Genomic DNA, 23,010 nt, shown 5'->3' with positions numbered 1-23,010 from the left:
TGCACGATGGTGGAAATCAATTTGCTACAGCAATCAGATTCCACTGGATACCTTTAGAAATGTGATGTCACTTCAGCTCCATTTCAAAATATCAATATTAGCCACTCTTTTAACATATGATGGACAATTTCAGATGTCTACGTAAAATGTATGAGGGCACACAGATTTTCAAAATTCTGTGAGGAGGCCTGTGAGGAGAGTCTGAGGGCCACTGCGCATAGAACCTGGACACCTGGTCCTAAAAAGCTGGATGGTGTGGGAGGGAACGGGGTCCATTCTGTTGCCTGCCGTGGTGGTGATCCTACTAAAGTCTTCCTGGGGTTTGTTCCGGATCAGGCCACCAGGCTCCACTGAGCTTCGCAGGCGCTGGTTGGGAAGGGAACAGTGGCCCAACCTCATCAACTCTTGAGGGAACACTTGGCCTCCCTCCCTTACTCGGTTCCTGGGCAGGAGCCCGTCTGACTCAAGGGCAATGCCCGGGCCTCGACTCCCAGGGTGGGGTCGAGCGTCCAGTCCAGGGCATGGAAGGGTCAGCCTCACTTGCTCAGACTCAGATGGGGGGACCGGGGTTGCGGGGCGGTGGGAGGGGAGCCGCTCACCTGTAGACGATGTTCTCACGGTGGAGGTCTTCCAGGCCGCACAGGATCTCTGCCGCATAGAACAGGGCACGCTCCTCCTCGAAGCCCGGGTTCCCCATGTTGTAGATGTGGAACTTCAGGTCCCCCCCGTTCATGATGGTCAGTACCAAGCACAGCGCATCCTTGGTCTCGTAGGCGTAGGCCAGGTTGACCTGGGAGCACAAGACAGCCCTGCGGTGGGGTTCCGGGGACCCTCTGACCACGTCTACTCCTCCTCCCGGGCCTTGAAGCTGGGCGGGAGGGCTAGGGTGCAGGAGCTGCAGCAGCTTCACGCCACCCCCTGCGCCCTGACAGCCTCCTGGTGCCCCTGCTGCTGCCCCTCCATCAGATTCAGTGGTTCTAGGTGAGGGGGCAAAGCCGGAAGGGGCAGGCCAGCACCTTTCAGGGGTCCCAACAGGACGGTGTCTGCATTTTTACGTCACAAAAGCATGTGTGTGCATCAGGTGGTTAAAACTTCTGCCCCCTTTGGGTATCACCTCGTAAAGCCCAGCCCACTCTGGGGGATGACAGCAGCACCACGTGGATGGCGTGGCCCGCCCTCACGCAGAGCTGGTGGGAGTGAAACTGGGGGCCGTGCACACACCCTCTGACACAGCAATTCCTCCACTAGGAGTCCATCCCACGGACACCCTCACAGAAATATGCCAAAGGGATGCTGAAGGATGGACACGGTAGCCTTATTTGTTGCGGTGGCTTCAAAACCAGGAACAACTTCTATCGTGGGGACGGGCTGCACAGGTCGTGGCCTAGCTCTTCCCTGTGCATCTGGGGAACGGTGCACAGCTTTAAAGAAGAGGTGCAAAAAAAAAAAAAAAAAAAAAAGAGGTGCAGCTGTTGGTCTGTTGTAGGAAAAGCTCTACAATTTAAGGGGGAAAACACTGCAGCCTAAGATTTGTAGTAAGATCGCGTTGGCTAAAAGTAATAAAATCTGTACATGAATCAAACACGTCTGGAATGGTTACTTAGAGAGGGAGGCTTTTGTGTTTACTTTGCGCCCATCTGTGCCGTTTGACTTTTTACCGGAGCATATGTTACTTTTTATAATAACAAGTGGCAGTGACACTGAGAGCTGGCCAAATACCCAAGTCCTCCTCCACATTTCCCAGCCTCCCCTGCGGTTGGCTGGTCCCTGGCCATGACCGGTTCTGGCTGAGGACTGTGGGTGGACGTGAGGGGTGTCACTGCGGCCGAGGCAGGGCAGAGCCCCCAGCACTCACGCTCCACACTCCCGGGAAGGGTGTGGCTGGAAGATGAAGGAAGGTGGTCTGATCTGATGGGATTTGGGGTGAGAAAAAGGACAGCCTTTGCCATTTTCAGCTACTTCAAGTTGGGGTTGATTTGTTACCGCAGCAGAGCCTAGCCTGGATGCAGTAACACACGAACATAAACCAGATGGGCCTCTCTAGGATCCTGACACTTCGGTCTCCTGTGATGAAACCAGCCTACAGGGGTCTGTGGAAACAAAGCTCCTTGGCTGGGCCCCGCGTGGGCCTCTTTCGTCCACGGAGGCGCTCAGAGAAGCCTGGTCTCACGCCCAGAGGGGAGCCAGGCTAGCTTGGGGACCACTGTCAGCCCCAGCTGACCCCCAGGTGCCTCGTGATGGAGGGAGTGTCGGGCTCCTTTCTGCAGCACCCCCCCCTCACTGCATCCCATGCCCTGGGGGATGGGGACCTGTCACACTTAAGGGACAGAAGTCCCAGTCACCAGGAGGGGGCCTGTCCCTGGGGCCCTGACACTCACCACAAACCGACTGTTGACCTTCTCCAGGATCTGCTTCTCATTCAGCGCCATGGACTCCCCTTTCCGCTTTTTGATCCTCTTCTTCTCCAGGCGCTTGCAGGCATACATTTTACCCGTGGCCCGAACCTGGCAGGCACAGACCTGAGGGGCAAGAAGGAAGCCAAGGGCACACGGCACGTGAAACAGGGCCAGAGTGAAGCTCCCTCAAGGCCGGGATGCTGTGTCTCTGGGGCTTGGAGGATGCCTGGCCGTGGACCCACTGCTCCCAGGGCCCTGCCCTTGAGATCTGGCTTTGGCGGCACCTTAGGCAGATCCTAGCCCTTGGAGGTGCAGAATCAGCCACTTACACCAACGTTTAGATGGCTGGCTGAGGCCTAAAGAACTGTTCCTCTCTCAGGGGCAACTAGATCTTCTCTGTCCCAAGCTTCCAGCCAGATGTAGCCATTGATAACCGGGGACTTGCAAGCACCAGCTGCTGGTAGGAGAGGCTTGTTTCGGAGGGGAGGGATGGGAGATCCCTGCGAACCCAGACTGTATAATTCAGAGGAATGGAAACCAGGGCATTTGGGTCTGGTCTTAGTTCTGCCCCTATTCAGCTGTGTGACCTTGCCTGGGTCACCTAACCATTGTGAACTTCAGCTTTCCTCATCTCTAAAGTGGGAATAACAAGGCTTGGGAAGATCAGATTAAGTACAACAGCGCATACTAACAGCATGGTGTGGCCAGGATGCTTCAGCCCCTCACGCCCTCCCTTCTCCCTCCAAACACAATCAAGAGGGCCCGTTTCTCCTCTCCAGGCGTGACTCCTGCCTGAGGCTGGCTCCAGCTCAGCTGCCCTGCCACACACACCCTCCTTCCTCACCTCAGACACAGCAGACCTTCTCAAGGCCCCGGCCTCACCCTCCTTCTCCATCGGGGGCACGTGACCAAGCCATTCGCTCAGAAGCCATGCTTAGAACACTTCAGGCCAAGCCCGAAGGGACAGAAAAGGTGACCAGAGTCCAGAAACTTTTCATGAATACGTGGATATTCACTTACCTCCCCAAAGCCCCCTTTTCCTAGTACTCGGTACTGCCTGAAAGTGTTTTTGGTTACCGGTTGCCTGGAAAAAAGCAAAAATCCAACATGGGACTGGTAGTATTAAGATGCAGAATCCAGAAGAAACAGACAAGGGCAGCATTGAAAAGAGCCAGCGCCAGGCACCAAGGGCCAGACCAGGCCCCGGGGACCCCTGGAACCATCGCTGCAGACGGGACCCTCGAGGACTTGCTCTGGGGCTGCGGCCGGGTGTTCAAATCCCAGGCTGCCGCCCTCAGGACGGCACTGGGAGGGAAGAGCTGAGCGGAGGCTGCTTCACCACACTTTCCCTGTGGTTCCCCTCTCTCTCCCAAATGCAAATCATGCGGCTAAACTCAGGAGGAAGCTGTGTCCTCCGTGCAGGGAGAGGGGAGGGGGCCAGGAGCCACAGAGGCTTGGTGTCCCACGGAGGCCACAAAGGAAACCGCAGCCCTCTCTCCCACACCTGCAGGCAGGACGGCAGGAGGGCAGGACGGCTGCACCTCCCGTCCTGGGGCGCCCGAGCTCTTCCTTCCTGCAGACTTGCCCCGGGAAGACCCGGCCTCCTGTGGGCAGAGACTGCTGGTCCCCAGGTCCAGTCTGGTTACTCTCTCACGGCAGTTCCCAGGCTTCCCGCCACCGAGGGCGCTGTGCTATATGTAACCCCCCTGAGCCCCAGAACACGAGAAGATCCTGTCTGCCAAAAGCCGTATTTATGACTAATCTTTTTGTGTCTCCCGACTCCCCATTTTAATTAGCCAAAGCCATTCTTTAAAAAATATTTATTTATTTTTGGCTGCGTTGGGTCTTCACTGCTGCGCACGGGCTTTCTCTAGTTGCGGCGAGCAGGGGGCTACTCTTCGTTGCGGTGCGCGGGCTTCTCTCGTTGCAGAGCATGGGCTCTAGGCGCGTGGCCTTCAGTAGTTGTGGCACGCAGGCTCAGTAGTTGTGGCACGCGGGCTCAGTAGTTGTGGCTCGCGGGCTCTAGATTGCAGGCTCAGTTGGTATGGCGTATGGGCTTAGTTGTTCCGCGGCATGTGGGATCTTTCCCGACCAGGGCTCGAACCCGTGTCTCCTGCATTGGCAGGCAGATTCTCAACCACTGCGCCACCAGGGAAGTCCCACCAAAGCCATTTATAATGTCTAATGAGACAAGCCTCTGATCGGGAGCCAAGGATGGGACTTGTGGGGTAAATAAGTAAATGGCCATTTAGTTGCAGCAAAGGACTCCACCTTGCAGACAGTGTGTGCTTTTTCATCGCTGGCCTGTTTGGCTAAGGAAAATCAGGTTTCCCCCCTCTTCTTTTCGGCTTTAGTGAGGTATAATTGACAAAGAGTGTACAACTTGATGTTTTGATATATGTATACATTGTGAAATGATTACCCAATCAAGCTAATTAACATTCTGTCACCTCACAAAATTAACATTCCCCCCTCCCTCCCTTTTTTCCGTACTTTCTTCCTTCCTTCCTTTCTTCCAAGAACACTTAAGATCTACCCACTCAGCAAATTTTAAGTAAATAATACAGTACCGTTAACTACTGTCCCCATGTTGTAAAGGAGATCCCCAGAACTTATTCATCTTGCATAACTGAAACCTTGTGCCCTGGACCAACATCTCCCATTTCTCCAAGCCCTCCCCCCCCCCGACAGCCACCACTCTGCTCTCTACTTCTATGGGTCTGAATATCTTAGATCCCACATGTAAGTGAGGTCATGCAGTACTCGTTTTTTGTGTCTGGCTTATTTCACTTTAGCACAACGACCTCCAGGTCCATCCACGTTGTCATAAATGGCAGGACTTCCTTCTTTTTTAGGCTGAGTAATGGTCCATTTATAAACGTTAAATATTTTACTCCTACATTCATTGCAGAATTATTCACAATAGCCAAGACATGGAAACAACCTAAATGTTCATCAGTTGATTCACAGATAAGAACAAGCAGCTTTTACGACGTTAAAATTGGTTCTTGGCTCTCTAGGACTATTTTTTTTTGTGTGTGTGTGGTACGCGGGCCTCTCACTGTTGTGGCCTCTCCTGTTGTGGAGCACAGGTTCCAGACACGCAGGCTCAGTGGCCATGGCTCACAGGCCCAGCCGCTCTGCGGCATGTGGGATCTTCCCGGACCGGGGCACGAACCCGTGTCCCCTGCATCGGCAGGAGGACTCTCAACCACTGCGCCACCAGGGAAGCCCCTCTAGGACTATTTTTGAGCATCCCCCAACCCCACCCCAAGAGTCTTAACCAGGGCGGGGATTGGTGTGAGACTGAATTGGGCCAAAGAACTGGTTTTGCTCGAGAAAGAGCAGTGAGCCTCTGGTCGCCCAGCAGCTGTTGAATGAATCTTCCGTGGAAACTCTTCTCGCTGCTGGGTCCTGAAGAGGATTTGGGATTCACCAGAAATCACAGCTTCGGCACCACTCTGTTCTCTTAGGACAGCCCTGAAACCTCCGGAGCACTCCCTGGCACGCCTGTCTTGAATTCATGTGCTTCGACTCACTCTCTCTTCTCCGGTGTTTCTTTAGGAAGCGGGGCCCAGGCTGCCCCTGGGTAGAACTCCCCCTTGCTCTGCATCTTACACATGAGTAGCCGGCCTAGAGCAAACGTGCCATGCGCCTGCATCTGCCATGTGGCCCTGGGAAGCGTTTCTTCCAGCTGCCCTCGAAACCACATGAAGGCGTCCAGGCCTAACAGTTTACGATACGCGGAGAACAAACAGTCGGTCGACATTACCGCAGAGCTCCTCTGCTGGGGGAAATGAGTGTAATACAATTTCCGAGGAATTTCTCGGTTAACCTTGGGAGGGAAAAAAAATCCCTTTAATATTTCAACAGTACAGCACCAACAGGCCATGATCCTTTTAGCAAGAAAAAAAAGGGAGTGGGGGGAAGGCGGGGTGCTGTCAGTCATTTAGGGCATTTCTAGGCCAGGGTCCTGCCCTGCTGGCTTCAACAGCTTAACGCCCTCAAAAGGGCATAACTTCTTTGAAGTCAGCATGCAGCTTTTAAAAGTCCATTTCTCCATCTCATGTGTTTGGTACTGACAAGTAAAGTGAAAGCCAGTGGCCACAGCTAAAGGCTTCCATTGGAACAGGAGTGCTGGGTGGGCTAAGAGTGAAGGACTTGAGTGAGGGACCTGGGCTTCAGGCTCCACCCTTGCCAGGCCATCGCTGTGTGACCCAGGGCCAACCCATCAACCTCTCTGAGCCTTGCATCTTCAGTAAAAGGGTATATGCATCTGAAGACTTTTTGTAAGCTGCTGAGTGTCAGATGTCATTATTAGAACTCTTGGGATAAAGGACACAGCCCCTTCTGGGGGTCTCTACGGTAACAATCCCCATTGCTTGAAGCAGCTTATACATAGACTCATGTAATCCTCACACCAGCCTCAGGAGGTGAGACTATTACTGTCCTCATTCTGCAGATGAGAACGCTTAGGCTTTGAGAGGTGAAATGAGATGCCCAAGGTCACGGCTGGTAAGTAGCTGGGTTGGAAGTGGAGTCCAGGAAGCCTGCTGCAGAGCCCACTTTCGGTGTCCTGACTCTGCCACCCCAGGAAGGTGGGGTTGTGTTACACAGCCCAGGGCTCCAGAGTGGCAGGTGGGGCAAGATGAATACCTCCCCACCAGACTGTCCTCCGCAAGGGTCAGCTGCTCCCTCCAATATCAGAAGGGGGAGGAGACGGCAATGGTGATGCCGATGTGCTCAGTGACGACTCATCCCAACAATTACATTCAGCAGTTTACTTCCCAAGGCCCAAAGGCTGGCTTTGTTGATGTGTGCGGTGCTATCTCACCTCACCCTCACCCCATGCCTATAAGGCAGGCAGTGTTATTATCCCCACATTACAGGTGAGGAAACCAAGATGTGGAGAGCATCCCTCCCCCAGCCCCTAGGGAGGAGGCAGAGCTGGGACTCAGACCCAGGCTGTGGGCCCCTGGTGGCCCACGCTTGGCTTTTCCATCTCCTGGAGGCATGATGTGCACGGGCAAGGCGGCCAGTGGCAGGCAGTGCACCAACAGAGAAGACCGTCCACTGCTCTCTCTGTCACCCCCGTGGGTCAGGGTGGAGAGAGACGTCCCCCAGAGGCTACAGGGCAGGGTGTTTCCTCAGGGCTTCCTGAAGTGGGCAGGGAGTGCTGTGAATTCGGCTTTTCGGGGGTTCATGTCCCACAGGTATGTGTCCTAAGCGTCTGCAGGGGACTTGGCCAGCACAGATGCCGATATACATGCAGGAGCAGAAGGGCTCCTTGCTTTCTGACCACGGCCCAGATACCCAGATGGCAGTGAGTGCCAGGCCCCTGGGGCACAGGAACCTTGGGCAGTGGGAGGGGAAACTCCCACCCTCACCTACCAGCTAACCCAGCATGGATTTAATGTAAGCATTGCCCTCTCCTGCAAATCCTGGGACGCTGTGGTGGGCAGAGCTCCGCTCTGGGGGTCCTGGGCCAGGGGCCCCTCCTTGGCTGCACTAATCCCTGCCGGTGACCCAGCAAGCCACATCCTCCCTGCCTCTCCTTCCTCGTCAGTCACACGGAGGTCACCTCTGCCCGGCCAAGTCATCACCGTGTGTGTGAGAGCACTTTGCAGAGAATGAGGCGGCAAATGGAACACATGAAAAGATGCTCGGTCTCACCCGTGATTAGAGGTGAAGAGATAAACAAGAAGGAAACCCGGCTCTCACGCACGAAGAAGAGTGCTGCTGAATCTGAGGACAAGCGGGCGCCTGGGCACTGGCAGGACTGGGAATCGGGCAGCAGTTTGGGGGGGGCAATCTAGCAGTCCCTCACAGCGGAAAAGCTTGCCCCTGGAATTCCTCTGCTAGGAATTTCTTTCTTTCTTTTTTCTTTTTTTTCTTTTGTGGCCGCGCTGAGTGGCTTGAGGGATCTTAGTTCCCCGACCAGGGCTTGAACCCAGACCCCAGCAGTGAAAGCACCGAGTTCTAACCACTGGACCGCCAGGGAATTCCCATCTGCTAGGAATTTCTATGGATGTATTTGCAAAAATAAAGATGTATGTACAAAGTTATTCACTACTTCGGGAAGGCTGCACACAAAATTGAGGGAAACCTCCATGTCCATCAATAGGGGGCTGGGTTACATGAGGGATGTGTAAATCTTTCTAAGAACATGGCAGCTCCCATCATCAGATGAATGGATACAGAAGATGTGGCACATATATACAATGGAATATTACTCAGCCATAAAAAGAAATGAAATTGAGCTATTTGTAATGAGGTGGATAGGCCTAGAGTCTGTCGTACAGAGTGAAGTAAGTCAGAAAGAGAAAGACAAATACCGTATGCTAACACATATATATGGAATTTAAGAAAACAAAAATGTCATGAAGAACCTAGGGGTAAGACAGGAATAAAGACACAGACCTACTGGAGAATGGACTTGAGGATATGGGGAGGGGGAAGGGTAAGCTGTGACAAAGCGGGAGAGAGGCATGGACATATACACACTACCAAACGTAAGGTAGATAGCTAGTGGGAAGCAGCCGCGTAGCCCAGGGAGATCAGCTCAGTGCTTTGTGACCGCCTGGAGGGGTGGGATAGGGAGGGTGGGAGGGAGGGAGACGCAAGAGGGAAGAGATATGGGAACATATGTATATGTATAACTGATTCACTTTGTTATAAAGCAGAAGCTAACACACCGTTGTAGAGCAATTATACCCCAATAAAGATGTTAAAAAAGAAAAAAAAAAGAATATGGCAGCTCTTTATTTGCTGGCAGAGAAAGAATTCCCGAAGACGGTGACCCCAAAAAGTAAGAACAGGAGGCTGAGTGTATGCGTGTGTCTGCACGAGCGTGTGTGTGTGTGATGTTAATAAGCACACAGCATTTCTAGAATACACAAGAACTTAATTAACAGGCAGAGAACGCTGAATTTTATCTGAACCATGGGCCCATGGGACGTAACAGACTTCTATAGGACTTAGGTGAAAAACCAATACCCCCCGCGCGCACACACACACACACACGCACACACACACTGGCACACACTCGTGTGTGTGTGTGTGTGTGCGTGTGTGTGTGCGTGTGTGTGTGTGTGTGTGTGTGTGTCGGGGGGCTGAGCCCAGGGAGCACTCACCTTTCCAACCACTTCCACTGGAGAAACCGATCAAAATACATGCCGTCCAGGTACTCGTGGAAGGGTTCTCCCCTCAGGTAGTCATGGACAGACCTAGCTCAGAGGGAACAAACAGATGAACGTTTTACAACCCTGACCTTGGAGCAGGTGGGCAGAGCCATAACCAGCAGATTATAGCCCGGCCTCATCCACTTCCAGACTTTGGAAATGCAAATACACAGGGGCCTCCGACAGATGCAGCAGGAGTGGAGAGAGGCTCCACCATTCTACAAAGGTTGTTTGAGATTGACTGACCCTGCAAACCTTTAGTAAGTAGTTGCCTTGGGGGTTTGCTCTAGTTCTGGGATACAGCAGGGAGCATGATGGGGGACACACACGGCAAATAACAAACAAATAAACGACCCCAGGGGCATGTTATCGTGAAGTGGGGTAAGCGAGGTCCCGGGGGGTGTCAGGGAGATCTCTCTGAAGAAGGGACAGGAGCTGAGATGAGAACAGAGGAATATTTAACTATGTGCAATGGAGGGATTGGGTGTCTTGGGAAGGGGCAGAGGGGCGCAGGCCCTAGATTTGGTCGGGACCAGTGAAGCCCCTGGGAGGTTTTCAACCCTGCAGCAGAATTTACTGGTCACCTGCTGTGGGCCAGGCTCTAGGCCAGGCCCTGGAGGGCTCTGAACTGGGCTTCTTCCCTTTAAAAAGCGGCCACGCTGACCAGTCGAGCCCAGACACTTGGGACCTGGGGAAGGGAGGCGACACGCAGAGCTGGGGCTCGTTGGAGGCTGTGCCCTGCCAAACCTGAACAGGGGCTGGCGTCGGGGGCCAGGACGGCCACTCCCTCAAGGTCAGGGGGCAGCCCAGGGACCTCACCCGCCGTCAGAGCTGACCCTCGGACATCTCCAGGAGGGCAGCAACCAGGCTTGTTTCTGCTCACGGAGGGCCCTCTCCAGCAACTGCCACAGGGCTGGGCCCCACGTTGGTGCCCCTGAATGTCCCAGCTCTTCCCATGGTGAGCGCATGGGGCGCTGGCAATAAGCCGTGGAGGCAGGACTGGGTTCTTGCTCGCAAGGCCTCCCCCACGCAGCATCGTGCCAGGCACACAGCAGGCGCTCAACTAATGTCTGGGGTGCAGAGTTTGAACACTGTGCCGTCACGCCAGCTGTGATCTTGGCACGTACGTATGTTCGTGCGGCTGCACGTCAGCCTACAGGGAGGGTGCGTGTGTGGGCGCAGGAACGGGTGTGAGCCTAGCTGCCTAAGCCTTCATGGTGGCGCTTAATGGGTGCACGGCTCGCCCCACACCCACTGACTTGTCTCACGTCCCATTATGGTTGCCGTACAGCCTGCAACAAGGTGATGGGGTGTGGCTGAGAGGGCAGCCTGCAGCCCAGCTCCTGCAGCAGCGCTGGCGGGTGGCAGTGACGGGGGCAGGAGTGGGCGTGGGAGGGACCTGGGAAGGATTTCCAAACCACCCAGACTGGGTCAGATCCGTGCACATTCCTCTGTCTCCACAGCCTGGAGAGCTACTTGCTTTCGACGCCATCTGAAGCAGATGTTCTCTTTGGACTTGGCACCCTGGTATCTTTTCCCTTCATGAGAAGTGTACAAGCTGGGTGGCTTGGCTGGGCCCTCAGGCACTGAAGACCTGCCCTGGGTGCCCAGCGCTCAGGTGGAGGCTAGAGGCAGCCCCTTGCCTGGTGACTGTGTGGCGGCCCGAGGGGAGGTGGTGGGGCCTGATGCCCCGGGCCGGGAAGCAGGGAGGGAGGCCGGCGGCCGGAGCACTTACTGCACACAGGCAGAAAAGAGTTCTTTGCAGGGTTTCTGAAGGAGCTTCTCCTCCGTCTGGGAGACCAGGTCCCGGCCAACTTGGGCGATGAAAATTGGGGACTGCAGGGAGGAAGAGGAAAGGAGGTATCAGTGAGGGAGGGGGCAGGGCGCCAGGTGGCCTCGGGGGCCCCTCCTACCCACACCTGGTCCTGGGCCCCTGCACCGTGGTAGGCAGTCTGGCAAGGTGGCTGGGCTGGAAGGTGGTGAACCAGCCGGGACTCAGGGTCAGATTTCGGGCTCTGCCACGGACACCGCGTGTGACCTCGTAAGGCTACGTGGCTCCTCTGAGCCCCGCTCTGCAACATGGATCACGACATCCCTGCGTCCTGGACTGCGGTCAGAACCGAGTGGGAGGTGTGAGCCTCACAGTGTAGGGAGCCCCTCGGAGGGGCCCCAGTCCCTTAGCCACTGGGGTGGGGGGCTGCGTCCCCAAAGGGCAGACATGAGACGGCCCCCTGCCCGGCCTCGAGGCCATGTGTGAAAGGGTCTGGACTAGGGAAAGGGGCAGGTGGACGGACGGCTCAGCGGCAAGGGGAGGGATGTGACACCGGCACGGCCTCGGCGTTGGTAGGTCTGCATGCCACTCCCACATCCGCCGCTGTAGCTCTGGGACCCTGGTCTTGGTACAGCCTGGCTGTTATCAGGAGGATGGTCAGTAATAATTGTTCCTCCAGGAATTAATCAATGAAGCCTTTGGGTCAAGCATTTGGCCCGGATCCTGGCAGGCAGCAGAAAGCGTGCAATAGATGTCAGCACTGTCATTTCGTTCTCCTTCCAGTTAAGCTGCCTGGCCTGAATGTTTCAAGTTCGAAGGGACAGTTCCAAGAGGTTCTGGTCCTACCCAGGAGCAGCAGCCCCCTTGGGAAGGTGCAGAGACAGCCAGAGGCAGCCCGGCCACCCCTCCCCCTCCCCGCTTCATTCACCGTCTGCCGGCTCTTTACTCACCAGGTGGGTCTGTAATCAACTACAGGGATAACAGAGAAAACTGCCAGGAGTGGGCTCCAAAACACACATCTTTCTCCCCCTAAAGATGCTGAAACCTGAAAGGCTTGCTTTCTCTTCCCAGCTATTGAACTGTAACTTGGGGGCTGATTAAGCCCACCGGGTGGTGTCTCTGGGGGGTTTGATTCTGGGGCTGGAGGGGGTGCCCACAGCAGCCTGGCATGGCTCTGGTGAATGAAATCTCCCCAGTGTTCTGAATGCCCCCATTCCTGAGTTCTTTCCTTCTTCCTTTCTCCCCTAGCCTGGTCCTCTCCTCTCTGGTCCTCTCTGCAGGCTTTCACTTAGCCCCTGAGCGGGGGAGGCCTCAGGTGTGTGTGTTGGGGGCGGCCGCTGTGCCAGTATATGCCGCCTGCACACCCAAGCGCAGGCAAAGCCCATCACACGACCCCGCAGACTCAGAGCGCATCTCCCCAGGGCTGCTGTCGCCAATCCTGGGGGGCGGCACCTTCGCCCCACCTTCCATCCCACTTTGCCCTGGACCATCCCCCTCTCCCCACACTAAAAACTCAATGAACAAGGGCTTCCCTGGTGGCGCAGGGGTTGAGAGTCCGCCTGCCGATGCAGGGGACGCGGGTTCATGCCCCGGTCCGGGAAGATCCCACATGCCGCGGAGCGGCTGGGCCCGTGAGCCGTGGCCGCTGAGCCTGCGCGTCCGGAGCCTGTGCTCCGCGGCGGGAGAGGCCACAGCAGCGAGAGGCCCGCGTACCGCAAAACAACAACAACAACAACAAAACTCAATGAACGAGACATCAGGAGAGCGACAAGCAGAGCGCTGGCTTCTGGAGCAACTGCGGCGCGCTTTGCAGAAAGGATCCTCACTGCTGGGGAAGAAGTCCCGAGCTCTGCTCTGCCCTCTGCCCTTGGCCATTTCATGCCTCCATCTCCTCCTCTGTAACAGGAGGGAACAGCTCCAGAGATGCCCTACAGGCCCTTCAAGATTTGACAATTGGGGGTTGGTCATTTTTGCTTCTGAGACTTGGGGAACTTGCTTCGAATCCTGGCAGCTGTCTCTTGGGGATCAACGATTCCAGGCTACTTCAAAGCAATCAAATATTAGCACAAGCCACCGAGGCCACGGGTGAACTGGCTTCAGAAAGAGACCTGACGGCTGGGGCAGTTTTGGTTTGAAGGGCCCCGTGCCTGGCACAGAATTGGTGCCCCGCATATAGTTGTTAGTAAGCAAGATGAAACACAGTATGCCAGGGTGTGGCCTTAACCCTGCCGTGAGTCAGCAAAGCGCAGAGACGCTAGGTGGGCATGCCATGGGGAGAAACAGAACCATTTCTGGGACCTCAGAAAGGCACCCGAGTTGCCACCTGTATGCACTCAGACACACACTTTGTCATGGAGTTCAGCCAGGGAGGACCCACCCTCACGCGCAGTGGCCCGGCCTGGTGTTGGGCACATGCACGGGGAGGGGTGTTAAAACGTGAAGCCAGGGTGGTCCTTGACCTCAAAGCACTTTTTCTCCAGTAAGACATAAATAAGGTCATATCCACACAGAAAAGTTCCTTTGCCTCTCTTGGCTACAGATGATGTATAAATTGAGCTGGATGGATGGAACTCAATGGCTCTCAAACTTTTTTATCAGCAAATTTCTTTCTCCTCCACCAAATGAAATGTTTCTATAGGCCCAATATTTAAAACCAATATAAGTAATATAATGGGTAGCAACGGTTTCCATCTATTGAGGCCAACACATCCTTTCATTCAATATTCCTTCTGGCTCTGTGAGGTGGATACTATTATGATGTTCATTTCACAGATGAGGAAACTGAGGTTCAGCAAGGTTAAGACATTTGCCCAAGGTCACCCAGCCAACAAGCGGCAGAGAGGGGATTTACACCAGGTTGGGTGGGTCTAGAGTAAGTACGGTTGGAGGTGGTGGGGTGTCTGGGCCACCTGTGCTGCCGTCACCCACCCCCATCTCCCAGGAGTCCCCTGAGGTGTGACCCTAGCCGTGGGCTGACCTCGCACCAAGACCCTCCAGCAGAGGCAGACAGAACTTATATAGGAGATTTTGCAGCTCAGGGCCCTGAGCCACTGGGCTCAGAGAGAGGGGGGGATCATTGCTGGGGGGCAGGGGTCATCTGGGAAACCTTCCCAGAGGATGGGGTCAGAGGCAAAGCAGAACATGGCCTCAGACCACCCACCCCTTCTGGGCCCTCCCATCAGCCAGCGGGGCTCCCTGTCAGCCACACTCCTAAGCAGATGGGAGGGGCTTCCAGGGTCTGGGGGCAGCCCAGCTGTGCATGAAGTTGCAGCACTCTCACTCCTTGGGGCTGGCTGGCAGGAGGGCTCTGGGGAAGCTGCCCACACTCAAAGTCCTGAGGGGAGACAATAACGCATTTGGTTTAATGACCACGGGTTTAAACTCAGTCTTTGGCTCGACATGAAGAGACTAAGTGATTCCAACCAAACCTTCTCTCAAGTGACTCCGAGAAGTGACACCTTTGCCAATAAGAAGGGAATAAGAAGCTGTTGGCCGGTTTAAGTTGGGACCTGACACTCAAACCTGCCAGGAGGGTGGGCAGAGCCACTGCTCAAACGGACATTTGCTATTTGCATCAGTGGAATCTGAGGGTATTGGTCCTTCTCCTCCAGTTCAGAGAAGTCGATTTCAAAGGCAGACCCACAGAGAAGGCTCTCCCCAGTCCACAGGTAAGGTCTGATGCGTCACGTAAGAAAAAGGGCCCTCAGACACTGAGAAGGCTCTGGGGTCCCGGTAACCACAGTCCATCCTCTGTGGCTTGAAGGCAGAAGAATTCCAGTTTCAGATCTCTTTCCAGGAAACTAATCCCTTCTGGTCCCAGGAGGCCTGTGAGGCCAGCTGGGGAAGGGAGAGGGGTGTATCCTACAGGCCAGGTGGGCTCTGGCCAGGAATGTCACCCTCGCTGCACTGAAGCCTCCGAAACGCCAGGAGAGCTACGGTGGGCAGCGCTGTGGCTCTTTCTAGCGGGGACTGTCCCTCTGGGATGAAGCTGAGGGTCAGCATGGGGAGGAAGGATTGGGGTCATTCTCCTCCATGTCAAAGATGTTCCCCTAATTTCTAACCAAACAGAAAGGACCTCAAGGCCCTCAGATATTTGCAGGACTGAAAGCAGCCCGGAGAAGGGGTGTTGGTGGAGGTGGCTGGTAAAATTCCCCCTGGGGCCTGGGAACCCCTCAGGCCAGCCGTGGTTTGAAGTGACAGTTTCTTTGGTCACCAGGTGGTCTCTTCAAGTAGCTCCCGCCTGCAGGCCCAGACTTAACACAAGAGTGTGAATTTAGGCACCAAGTTTCCTTTGAAATGTGTGCTGGTGTTGCTTCGGAGGAGGCCCCACTGGGAACACTTGGCCTCCTGATGGTCCAGGGCAGCTGAAGCCAATGGCTGGTCAGCCTCCATGTGACCAGTGTGCCTGGCCTCACCAAGAGGTCTACTCTACTGGCAGTCGGGATGAGCCCCAACTGCCCTTAAGGAGGGTTCTACGGCCAACTCCAGGAGAGCTTAAAACAGCAAGACGTGCCTCTGGGACACGGCTATGTACGCCCTGGGCCGCTAACCACAGAGCTCTCTCCCCTCCAGCCTGATGAGATGGGACTTGGTTCCTTGAGGAACTGTAGGCTCAGGGCCACCTGTCCTGCCCCTGAAATCACACATGGAGCAAGGGAATAAACCTCCCCCTCCTCTTTGGCTAAGACTCCTCCCCATTTCTTCTCCCTTGAGGCTGGCAGTGGGAACAGACGTGGCATTAAAGCTTGGGTGTGCTTTATCCACTCTCTGTGGGTCTGTGCCTCTGGATAAAAGCCCCTGTCACCAGAGGGAAAAGAACGGGCTCCAACCCTCCCTGTGGAGCATGAAATTGACCTTGAATCTGGTACCAGAAGAACGTGGGGCTGCACTTGGATGGGGCCAGGTGGCCAGCAGGCCCAGATGGTAGGACAGACTCAGCACACTTGCCCCTTTGTACCTCCAGCCCCCCTATGGCCCAGACTCACTCTCTGCTGTTGCTGATGCGTGTGCCACAGGTTCTAGGCATCCTGCTACGTGTTAGTCAGAATGCACATTTTAGGCAGCGAGAGGTGAAGGCTGCGTGGGTGTTTTTCTGGGCACCAGAGCACATTGAGAAGAGCCCTTTGTGTTGCTCTGAATGTGAATGGGGCAGGCCAGTGAACTGGGTGCAGGGGCCCAATGGGCTCTGCACCTTCACTCCTCCCTAAGTCCTCTCCTCCCTTTTGTCCCCACTCCCCTGTTAAGTTCTCAGTGCCCTCATGCTGCCTCACTGCCTGTGACCCTAAACTTCAACAAGTGGCCTAGGCCAGACCTCTCATCCTCTGCTCCATCAACACGGAAACCTCTGCAATATTCAGGCGTGGACGGTACTGATGGCCAGTAATGATTCAGTGCACTGGGGTTTCTAAAGAGGAGAGACTTGGCTGGAGGATTGTGGGTGGGAGGGCGTCTGCTGAGTTAGAAGAGCTAGGACTTGTCCTGAAGCTGCATCTGCATGGCAATGGATTAAGAGGGAGCATGTGCTGGGTCTGGGGTGACATACCGGCTAACAGAGATTACCGGGGTGCTTCAGGGACCAAGGTTGGGGAGCAAGGGACGGTGGTGGGGAAGGCACGGGCCTGGTCCGGGCACGAAGCCTCCCGTGGGTGCTTCACTCAGCACTCTGCCTGCCCCAGAGAACTCCAGCGAGAGGGACGGAGCCCCAGAGGCAGGCCAACAGCCCAAGCCCAGCTCGGCCTCCACAGGTCATCCAGCCTGGGCCGGGCCAGCTGTTGGTCCACCAGGTGGCACTATGGAGCCCCTTGCTGCAGACACCCCCCAGAGGACCAGCCTCCCTGGCCTCTATCGGGAGCGACTGGTTACCAAGTGCTGCATCTCAGACCTGAGGAGGGCGGCCTTTGCAATAAGAATTTCGGGTTCGGGGGGAAATGAGAGAGCAGGTTGGGAGGGAGCCTTCCCTGGGGAGGGAAGACTGGAACTGGACCTTGAGGGAGAGGTGGGATGTACACCAGGGGAGGGGGCCGTGCGGGCAAAGGGTGCTGCCCCGAGTGCGGAGGACTCATCCAGATACGGTTAAGTAAGCGGGCCGGCTGGCAGGATCAGGTCTTGCCAGGCTGGTTCTCACCGGCTGCTGAGTCACCAGCCCGATGGCATCGTGAGGGTGAGGGCGGCTGCTCTGCTCTCCCTGGCACCACTGCTCTGAGGGGACCAGGAGGATGAAGGGACCTCATTTCCTGCATCAGAGAGAAACTCCACGTGTCTGAGGACCTTATTCCCGAAGCATCTCCTGGCTCCCAAGTCCCTTGTTTCAAGATGTCAGAGTGGAAATGGGATCCACTGTATGTGGCCAGCGCCCCTGGCAGCGCCCTGGGATCGAGGCACGGTTGGGCCACGTGACAACCCTCCACACCTCCTCAGTAGCCAAGACTCCTGAAGCAAGCGCCTCTGCTGTCGCCCTTGGAGCCTCCTGGAAACACACGCCCTACACTTGCTCAGAGGTTCAGGACCGAGAGGAAGCAGGAGGAAAACACAGAGGGCTCTTCTGGGAACACCCCCAGGGCCTCACTGATCCAACCCACTCCTGGCACCGATGGGCAACCGAGAGAACGGACCCCTATGAGTCACAGTGCTGGCCAGGGTCAAGCCGGACCGACACCGGAGGGGCTCTGTAGCGGGCAGAGTTCGGGGAGTGGATCCAAGCTGCATGGGCTCTAACCAGCTGTCCTAAGCCAGCTCTACGGAAAGGACACAGCCTTGGCCTCCCTGGCCCCACTCGAAACCAGCTTTTCCCCACTTCACAGACGGGGACAGGCACACACGGCAATCTTAGCCCTGCTATGTCACCCACCCAACCCCTCTCCATCCCACTGCCCTGGTTTCAAGAATTCTCTTCTATCGCCTGGACTAGCCAATACGCCCCTCACGAATCTCTGCAACCACTTGCTCTTATGTTGACACAACGGCCGCCAAGGGAGTTTTCCGAGCGCACACAGCGGAAGTGATCTACACAGCCAGAGGACCAAAACCCAGTGCCTTCTCGACCTGCTTCCCCATCATGCCCTCTGCTCGCCAGGGCTCTCACCCCATACTTGTGATTTCCTGGGCGAGCTCCGGCTTTCCAGCTGCTGAGCCTTTGCTACTGGAAGGAGCCCTTTTGGCCCCCTCACAGCACGCTGTCCGAACCCTACCCCCTCTTCAGGACCTGTTTCCAACACAACCTCATCCAAGATGAATCTTTGAGCAGGCAGGGCCTTCCACCCAATCCCACCTCCCAGTGACAATTGTGGTCACCATTGCTACTTCTTGAGCACCTAATATATGTTAAGTCCTAGGAGCTTTACGTGGGGTTATCTTTTTTAATCCTCTCAAAGTAGGTTTTATTATCTCCATCTTATAGATGCAGAAATAGGCCCCGAGAAGTTAAGTAACTTGCCCAAGATCACACAGCAAGCGTGGGAGCATAGACAGGATTCAAACCCAGGCAATCTGGTCAGAGAGCCTTATCCCTAAGCACCATCAGGTCCTCCAAGGACGCCACAGTCTTTCTCGAATAGTGAAGAGGAGGTGACTTTGGCCTTGGAGAGCAAAGCCCTCTTTGGAGGCTGGATAACGAGGTGCAGTGGACTCTGCATGTTTCGGCAAGTGCTATTTGTATAGCGCTGCCACACGTATCACACACACACACACACACACACACACACACACACACACAGGCTAGTGGCCAGCTTATGCTTCGCTTCAACATATGAAAACATCCCTCCGAGGAGCTCCGCACTCATTAGCAGCAGTTCCATCAGTGAACAAAAGGTCAGCCCAGGAGACTGTCCGCTCTATCTCCAGACGCAAGCACTTAGGACTTAATGATGTGTATATTTTCATACGTGGGCAGTTGACATTCCCCATGTAAACTATTTGCAATTTCTCAGTGTGGACAGACTAGACCTTCAGGAAAAGCTGAGCAGGAGAGAGGCAAGACACTCTGGAAACAGGGCTTCCGGGGGGTCTCCTTCCTTCCAAACAAGGGGCTTACTGGGGGTTTGCCTGTCCCACCCATACCAGGGTGGAGGCAGCTGTTTCTTGGGGGGCCACCCCATTTCTCCTCCAGGACAGGAACCGGGAGGGGCACTCCCACAGCTGTCCCCTGGCCACCCTTTGACCCTTGGTGAGGGGATGTGTCAGCTGCAGGAACTCTGCACACGGGGCTGCCAAGGCCTGGCTGTGGGCAGGGGCAGGGGTGGGAATCAGCCTCCAGCAGGATCCAGGGCCAGAGGCATCGTGGGACCCTGGGAGAGGGGCTGGCTGATAGTCACTGGCCCCTCCATGTGAGTTTTCCTACAAATTCATACTTCTGTTGCTCCCCGGAACGATGCCATAGGTGGGGCTTGTTCCAAGGTCACAAATGTAGACGCTGAGCCTGAGAGAGCTCTTTGAGGGGCAGGAATGTTGTTCATTCCTGTCTCATCAGAACTAAGTACAGCGCTTGGTGAGCAGCTAGTACTCCATACATGCCCCTAGACACAATAATTAGTAAACAGACGACCTGAGATTCAAATCCAGGCCTGCCCGGCTCCAAAATCTGTAATCTCTCCACTCTGCTTGGCTGATATGAACTTACAATGTGCCTTGCATGTAGTAGGTGCTCATTGTATTTGTTGAACCAATGCATGTGCACATGCCTGTTCATAGCAGAAGAACCTTCATGAGGTCATCTGGTCTACCCCCTGCCTTTGGGACATCAGGGCCAATCAGTTCTTCGGGATTTTCTTAGTTACAACTAGTTGGAGTGCTTGTCTGGGGCAGAAACTGTGGGCTGGAGGCTTGGGGGTGGCTGGGGGAGGACCTGGAGCTGCCTTGGGTAAAGCGTCCTGGCGCCAGGGGTTCCTGAGCCCACGTACAGCCATGTCTCTCTCACGGTTTCATTTAATCGTATCCCCCACCCCTCCAATACATTCCTCCTTTGTTTGAGCAACTGGGAGTTCACTATCTGCCACTTGATGCCAAGAATCCAGACAAATGCACCATCTGTAAACTCAGGAGCTGGGCCAGGTGGCGAGGAGGACCCTCTAAAGGCGTCCCCTCCACTCACTTTTCTCTCCCCCGGCTCAAGTTGGCCGGTTCCGAGTTCCGTAAACTAACTCAGCCCAGCCCGCCAGACTCTAGGAACAGGAACTGGGTGAGGAAAGCAGGACAGGCAGGAGGTGAGCAAAGGAGGGTGCTCATTCCAACCCCAAATCCTGGCTTGAAATGAAACCTGCTTGTACAATCACAACTGGCAGACAAAGGAGAGCATTTACTGGACGGCAGCGTTGGACAGCATTTCCTCACTCCAGGGTTGACTTAAGGTCTGGCTGACAGGAAGAAAAAGAGCCATTCTTCCACCTTTTAATCAAAACCTTCAGTGCCGTGTGGCAAAGCCACGGCCACGCAGCCTGGGTCCATCTGGAGCAGCTCGTCTTCCACATCAACCAGGCAGCAGGCACAGTCCACAGGCCCCAGGCGAGAACAGAAACAGAGGAAAAAGCAGGGTTTTGTTATTTTGGTCACTGGGGAAAAGTCAACCAGCCAAGCCAAGCGCTCGTGAGCAAAGGGGCTCCGGCTCCTGCTGCGCTGGGCCCATGTCTGGGTCCTGCAGCTCTCGGCCCGAACGCCAACGCCTCCCTGAGCGTCCACGTGGTCAGCAAGGCTGCTGGACTGCACGGCCTGAGCACAGTGCCAGATGCAGCCCCCTTGGGCAGAGACACATGCTGGACAGGCAGCTGGTTGCTGGGGGTCCTTGGGGTAGAAGCTGGGAAAACGACAAGTCTCAGGGCACCTGTCTCAAGCTCTAAGGAAATGTGGTGCTCACCGGCAGGGTATCCAATCAGAAGCGACTCACCCTGAAGCAGAGGAAGCTGAAGCTTTGGGGCCCTTTACTTGCCGTCCTAGGAGCTACAGAGTTTTCTAGGTGAGAGAGGAAGCATTTCCGCCCAAGCACTTCCAGTAAATTGAGATCTCAGGTGAAAAAGACCGAACCTCCAAGGCTCCAGGCATCGGTTGTGGTTTCTTTTCTTTCTCAGGAAATACTTTTGTACCTAATGTTCTGTTCGTTCTTCTTAAACAGCATACTTCCCATGCTACTTAAGCTTCAACCCCTACAAAACCTGGATCTTCCCTTGTCTCTGACAGACAGCACTCGGTCTTGAAGGGGCCTTCTCTAGGGGGACATCCAGGGGTCCACCTCCCGCCCGACTGCCACTCTGCACCTTTATCTTTTTGTGATGAACAGCCAGAGACCCAGAGTCCAAGGGACTCCCGGGGCTCTCTGGGGCTTCTCATGGTAGGAGAAGGTGAGGAAGGCCATTGCCCTGACACTGTGCTGGGAAGCAGCCTGGTGTCCTACGTAAGGCCCACGGTTCCATTATGACGCAGACACACACGGCCACCCTGGTGATCTCCTTAAGTCTTTGGGCAACGATCTCTTACACCAATTCGGGGGTGACCCTGGGGATAGCGGATTACTCTGCCAGGCCTGGAAGACACCGCAGGGCACAGAGCTGCCTTTGTGAGCGGACCCAGAGGTGGTCCCACTGCTGTGACCAGTCGGAGAGCAAAGGAGTTGCTTCTCCCGCTGGGGCCCGAGCTGATCCAGTCTGTCAGCTACAACAGGGTCCCTGAGTGTCCACTCTGTGCCCAGGTCATGAGCTCCACCCCAGTGACCTCATAAACAGACTCTCTTGGCCAATGGCAGGAGTTCAAGGCTGGTGGGGACTGAGGGTGGCCGAGTGTGGAGCGGCCTTTCAGCCCCTAGAAGGGCGAGCTCAGACAGGTGGCCTCATGGCTGAGGTGAGGTCTGATCAAGGCTCAGAGGACGAAGGGCGTTTGGCTAGGCCATGAGGAGGACCCTCCAGGTATCTGTACCCTGGCAAGTATTCTGAGAAGACCAGGGCTCTGAAAGAATCAACTTTATCCTATGGCAAATCGACACTTGTCTGGACAAATTTAAGATGGCAGAGAGCAGGTTCACAGAGACCATCAACTGCGTGAGGGGCCACAGGGCCAGGCAGTCTTCTGAGCAAGCCTGCTCTACAGGGGGTTCCAGCCCTTTCCAAGGGTGCCCCTGCTGACTGGGCCACCCCGGGTCACAAGGTATCACATTCCCTGGGTCAGCAAAGTGGAGAAGCACAGCCCTTGAGACATAGCCACGACCCTCCAAGAAGGGAAAAGCAGATAGGGACTGAAAGGGTCTTGTCCCTTACTTCCTCTGTTCAAGTGGCTTCGCAGAAATCAGGACGAAGGATTTTTAGGGGTCAGGAAGTGAGAGAGAACATTTTTAAACACTAGCAGAATTTAGCCAGAGGCCCTGAGAGCTGGGCAACTTGAATGAGAAAGAAAGGAAAACATACAAGTGGCCCTGACCCAGACCATGACTCTTTACGTCAAAAGCAAAAAAGGATAATTAACAAAACAAAATCTGCCTGGACGTGGAGTGAGAGGCCAGCCGGGCTCTGTCAACTTGATAATCTCCGGTCAAGACCTGTGGGCCCAGAGTGTGCGATGGGAGAAGACTCGCTGTTTACACAGGCGGTCCTGGCTCTCAGGACCCAGAGAGGCAGGGTTTTTCCTGGCAAGCGGTTTGAATTCGGCCAACTCTGCTCTGGGTCAGGGCGGCCACGTGCAGGTAATT

At 55.2% G+C, this 23,010-nt stretch overlaps 1 protein-coding gene across 7 annotated transcripts in view; it reads right to left on the bottom strand.

Annotated features, from left to right (window-relative positions):
- Positions 1 to 23,010, bottom strand: part of GRK5 (G protein-coupled receptor kinase 5) — a 225,543-nt gene that overhangs the window by 19,576 nt on the left and 182,957 nt on the right. For all 7 annotated transcript variants that reach the window (XM_027112743.1, XM_027112742.1, XM_027112741.1 and 4 more), the window contains 5 exons: positions 11,313 to 11,413; positions 9,530 to 9,622; positions 3,417 to 3,480; positions 2,379 to 2,519; positions 600 to 790 (listed from right to left, as the gene is read on the bottom strand). In XM_027112743.1, coding sequence (XP_026968544.1) covers positions 600 to 790; positions 2,379 to 2,519; positions 3,417 to 3,480; positions 9,530 to 9,622; positions 11,313 to 11,413 — 590 coding nt within the window. The remainder of the gene's footprint in view (positions 1 to 599; positions 791 to 2,378; positions 2,520 to 3,416; positions 3,481 to 9,529; positions 9,623 to 11,312; positions 11,414 to 23,010) is intronic.

The sequence above is a fragment of the Aethalodelphis obliquidens genome, unplaced genomic scaffold, assembly GCF_003676395.1.
Source record: "Aethalodelphis obliquidens isolate GAN/ISIS:26980383/991018 unplaced genomic scaffold, ASM367639v1 scaffold11, whole genome shotgun sequence".
NCBI classification, from domain to species: domain Eukaryota; kingdom Metazoa; phylum Chordata; class Mammalia; order Artiodactyla; family Delphinidae; genus Aethalodelphis; species Aethalodelphis obliquidens.
This window is presented reverse-complemented; position numbering and strand designations above follow the sequence as displayed.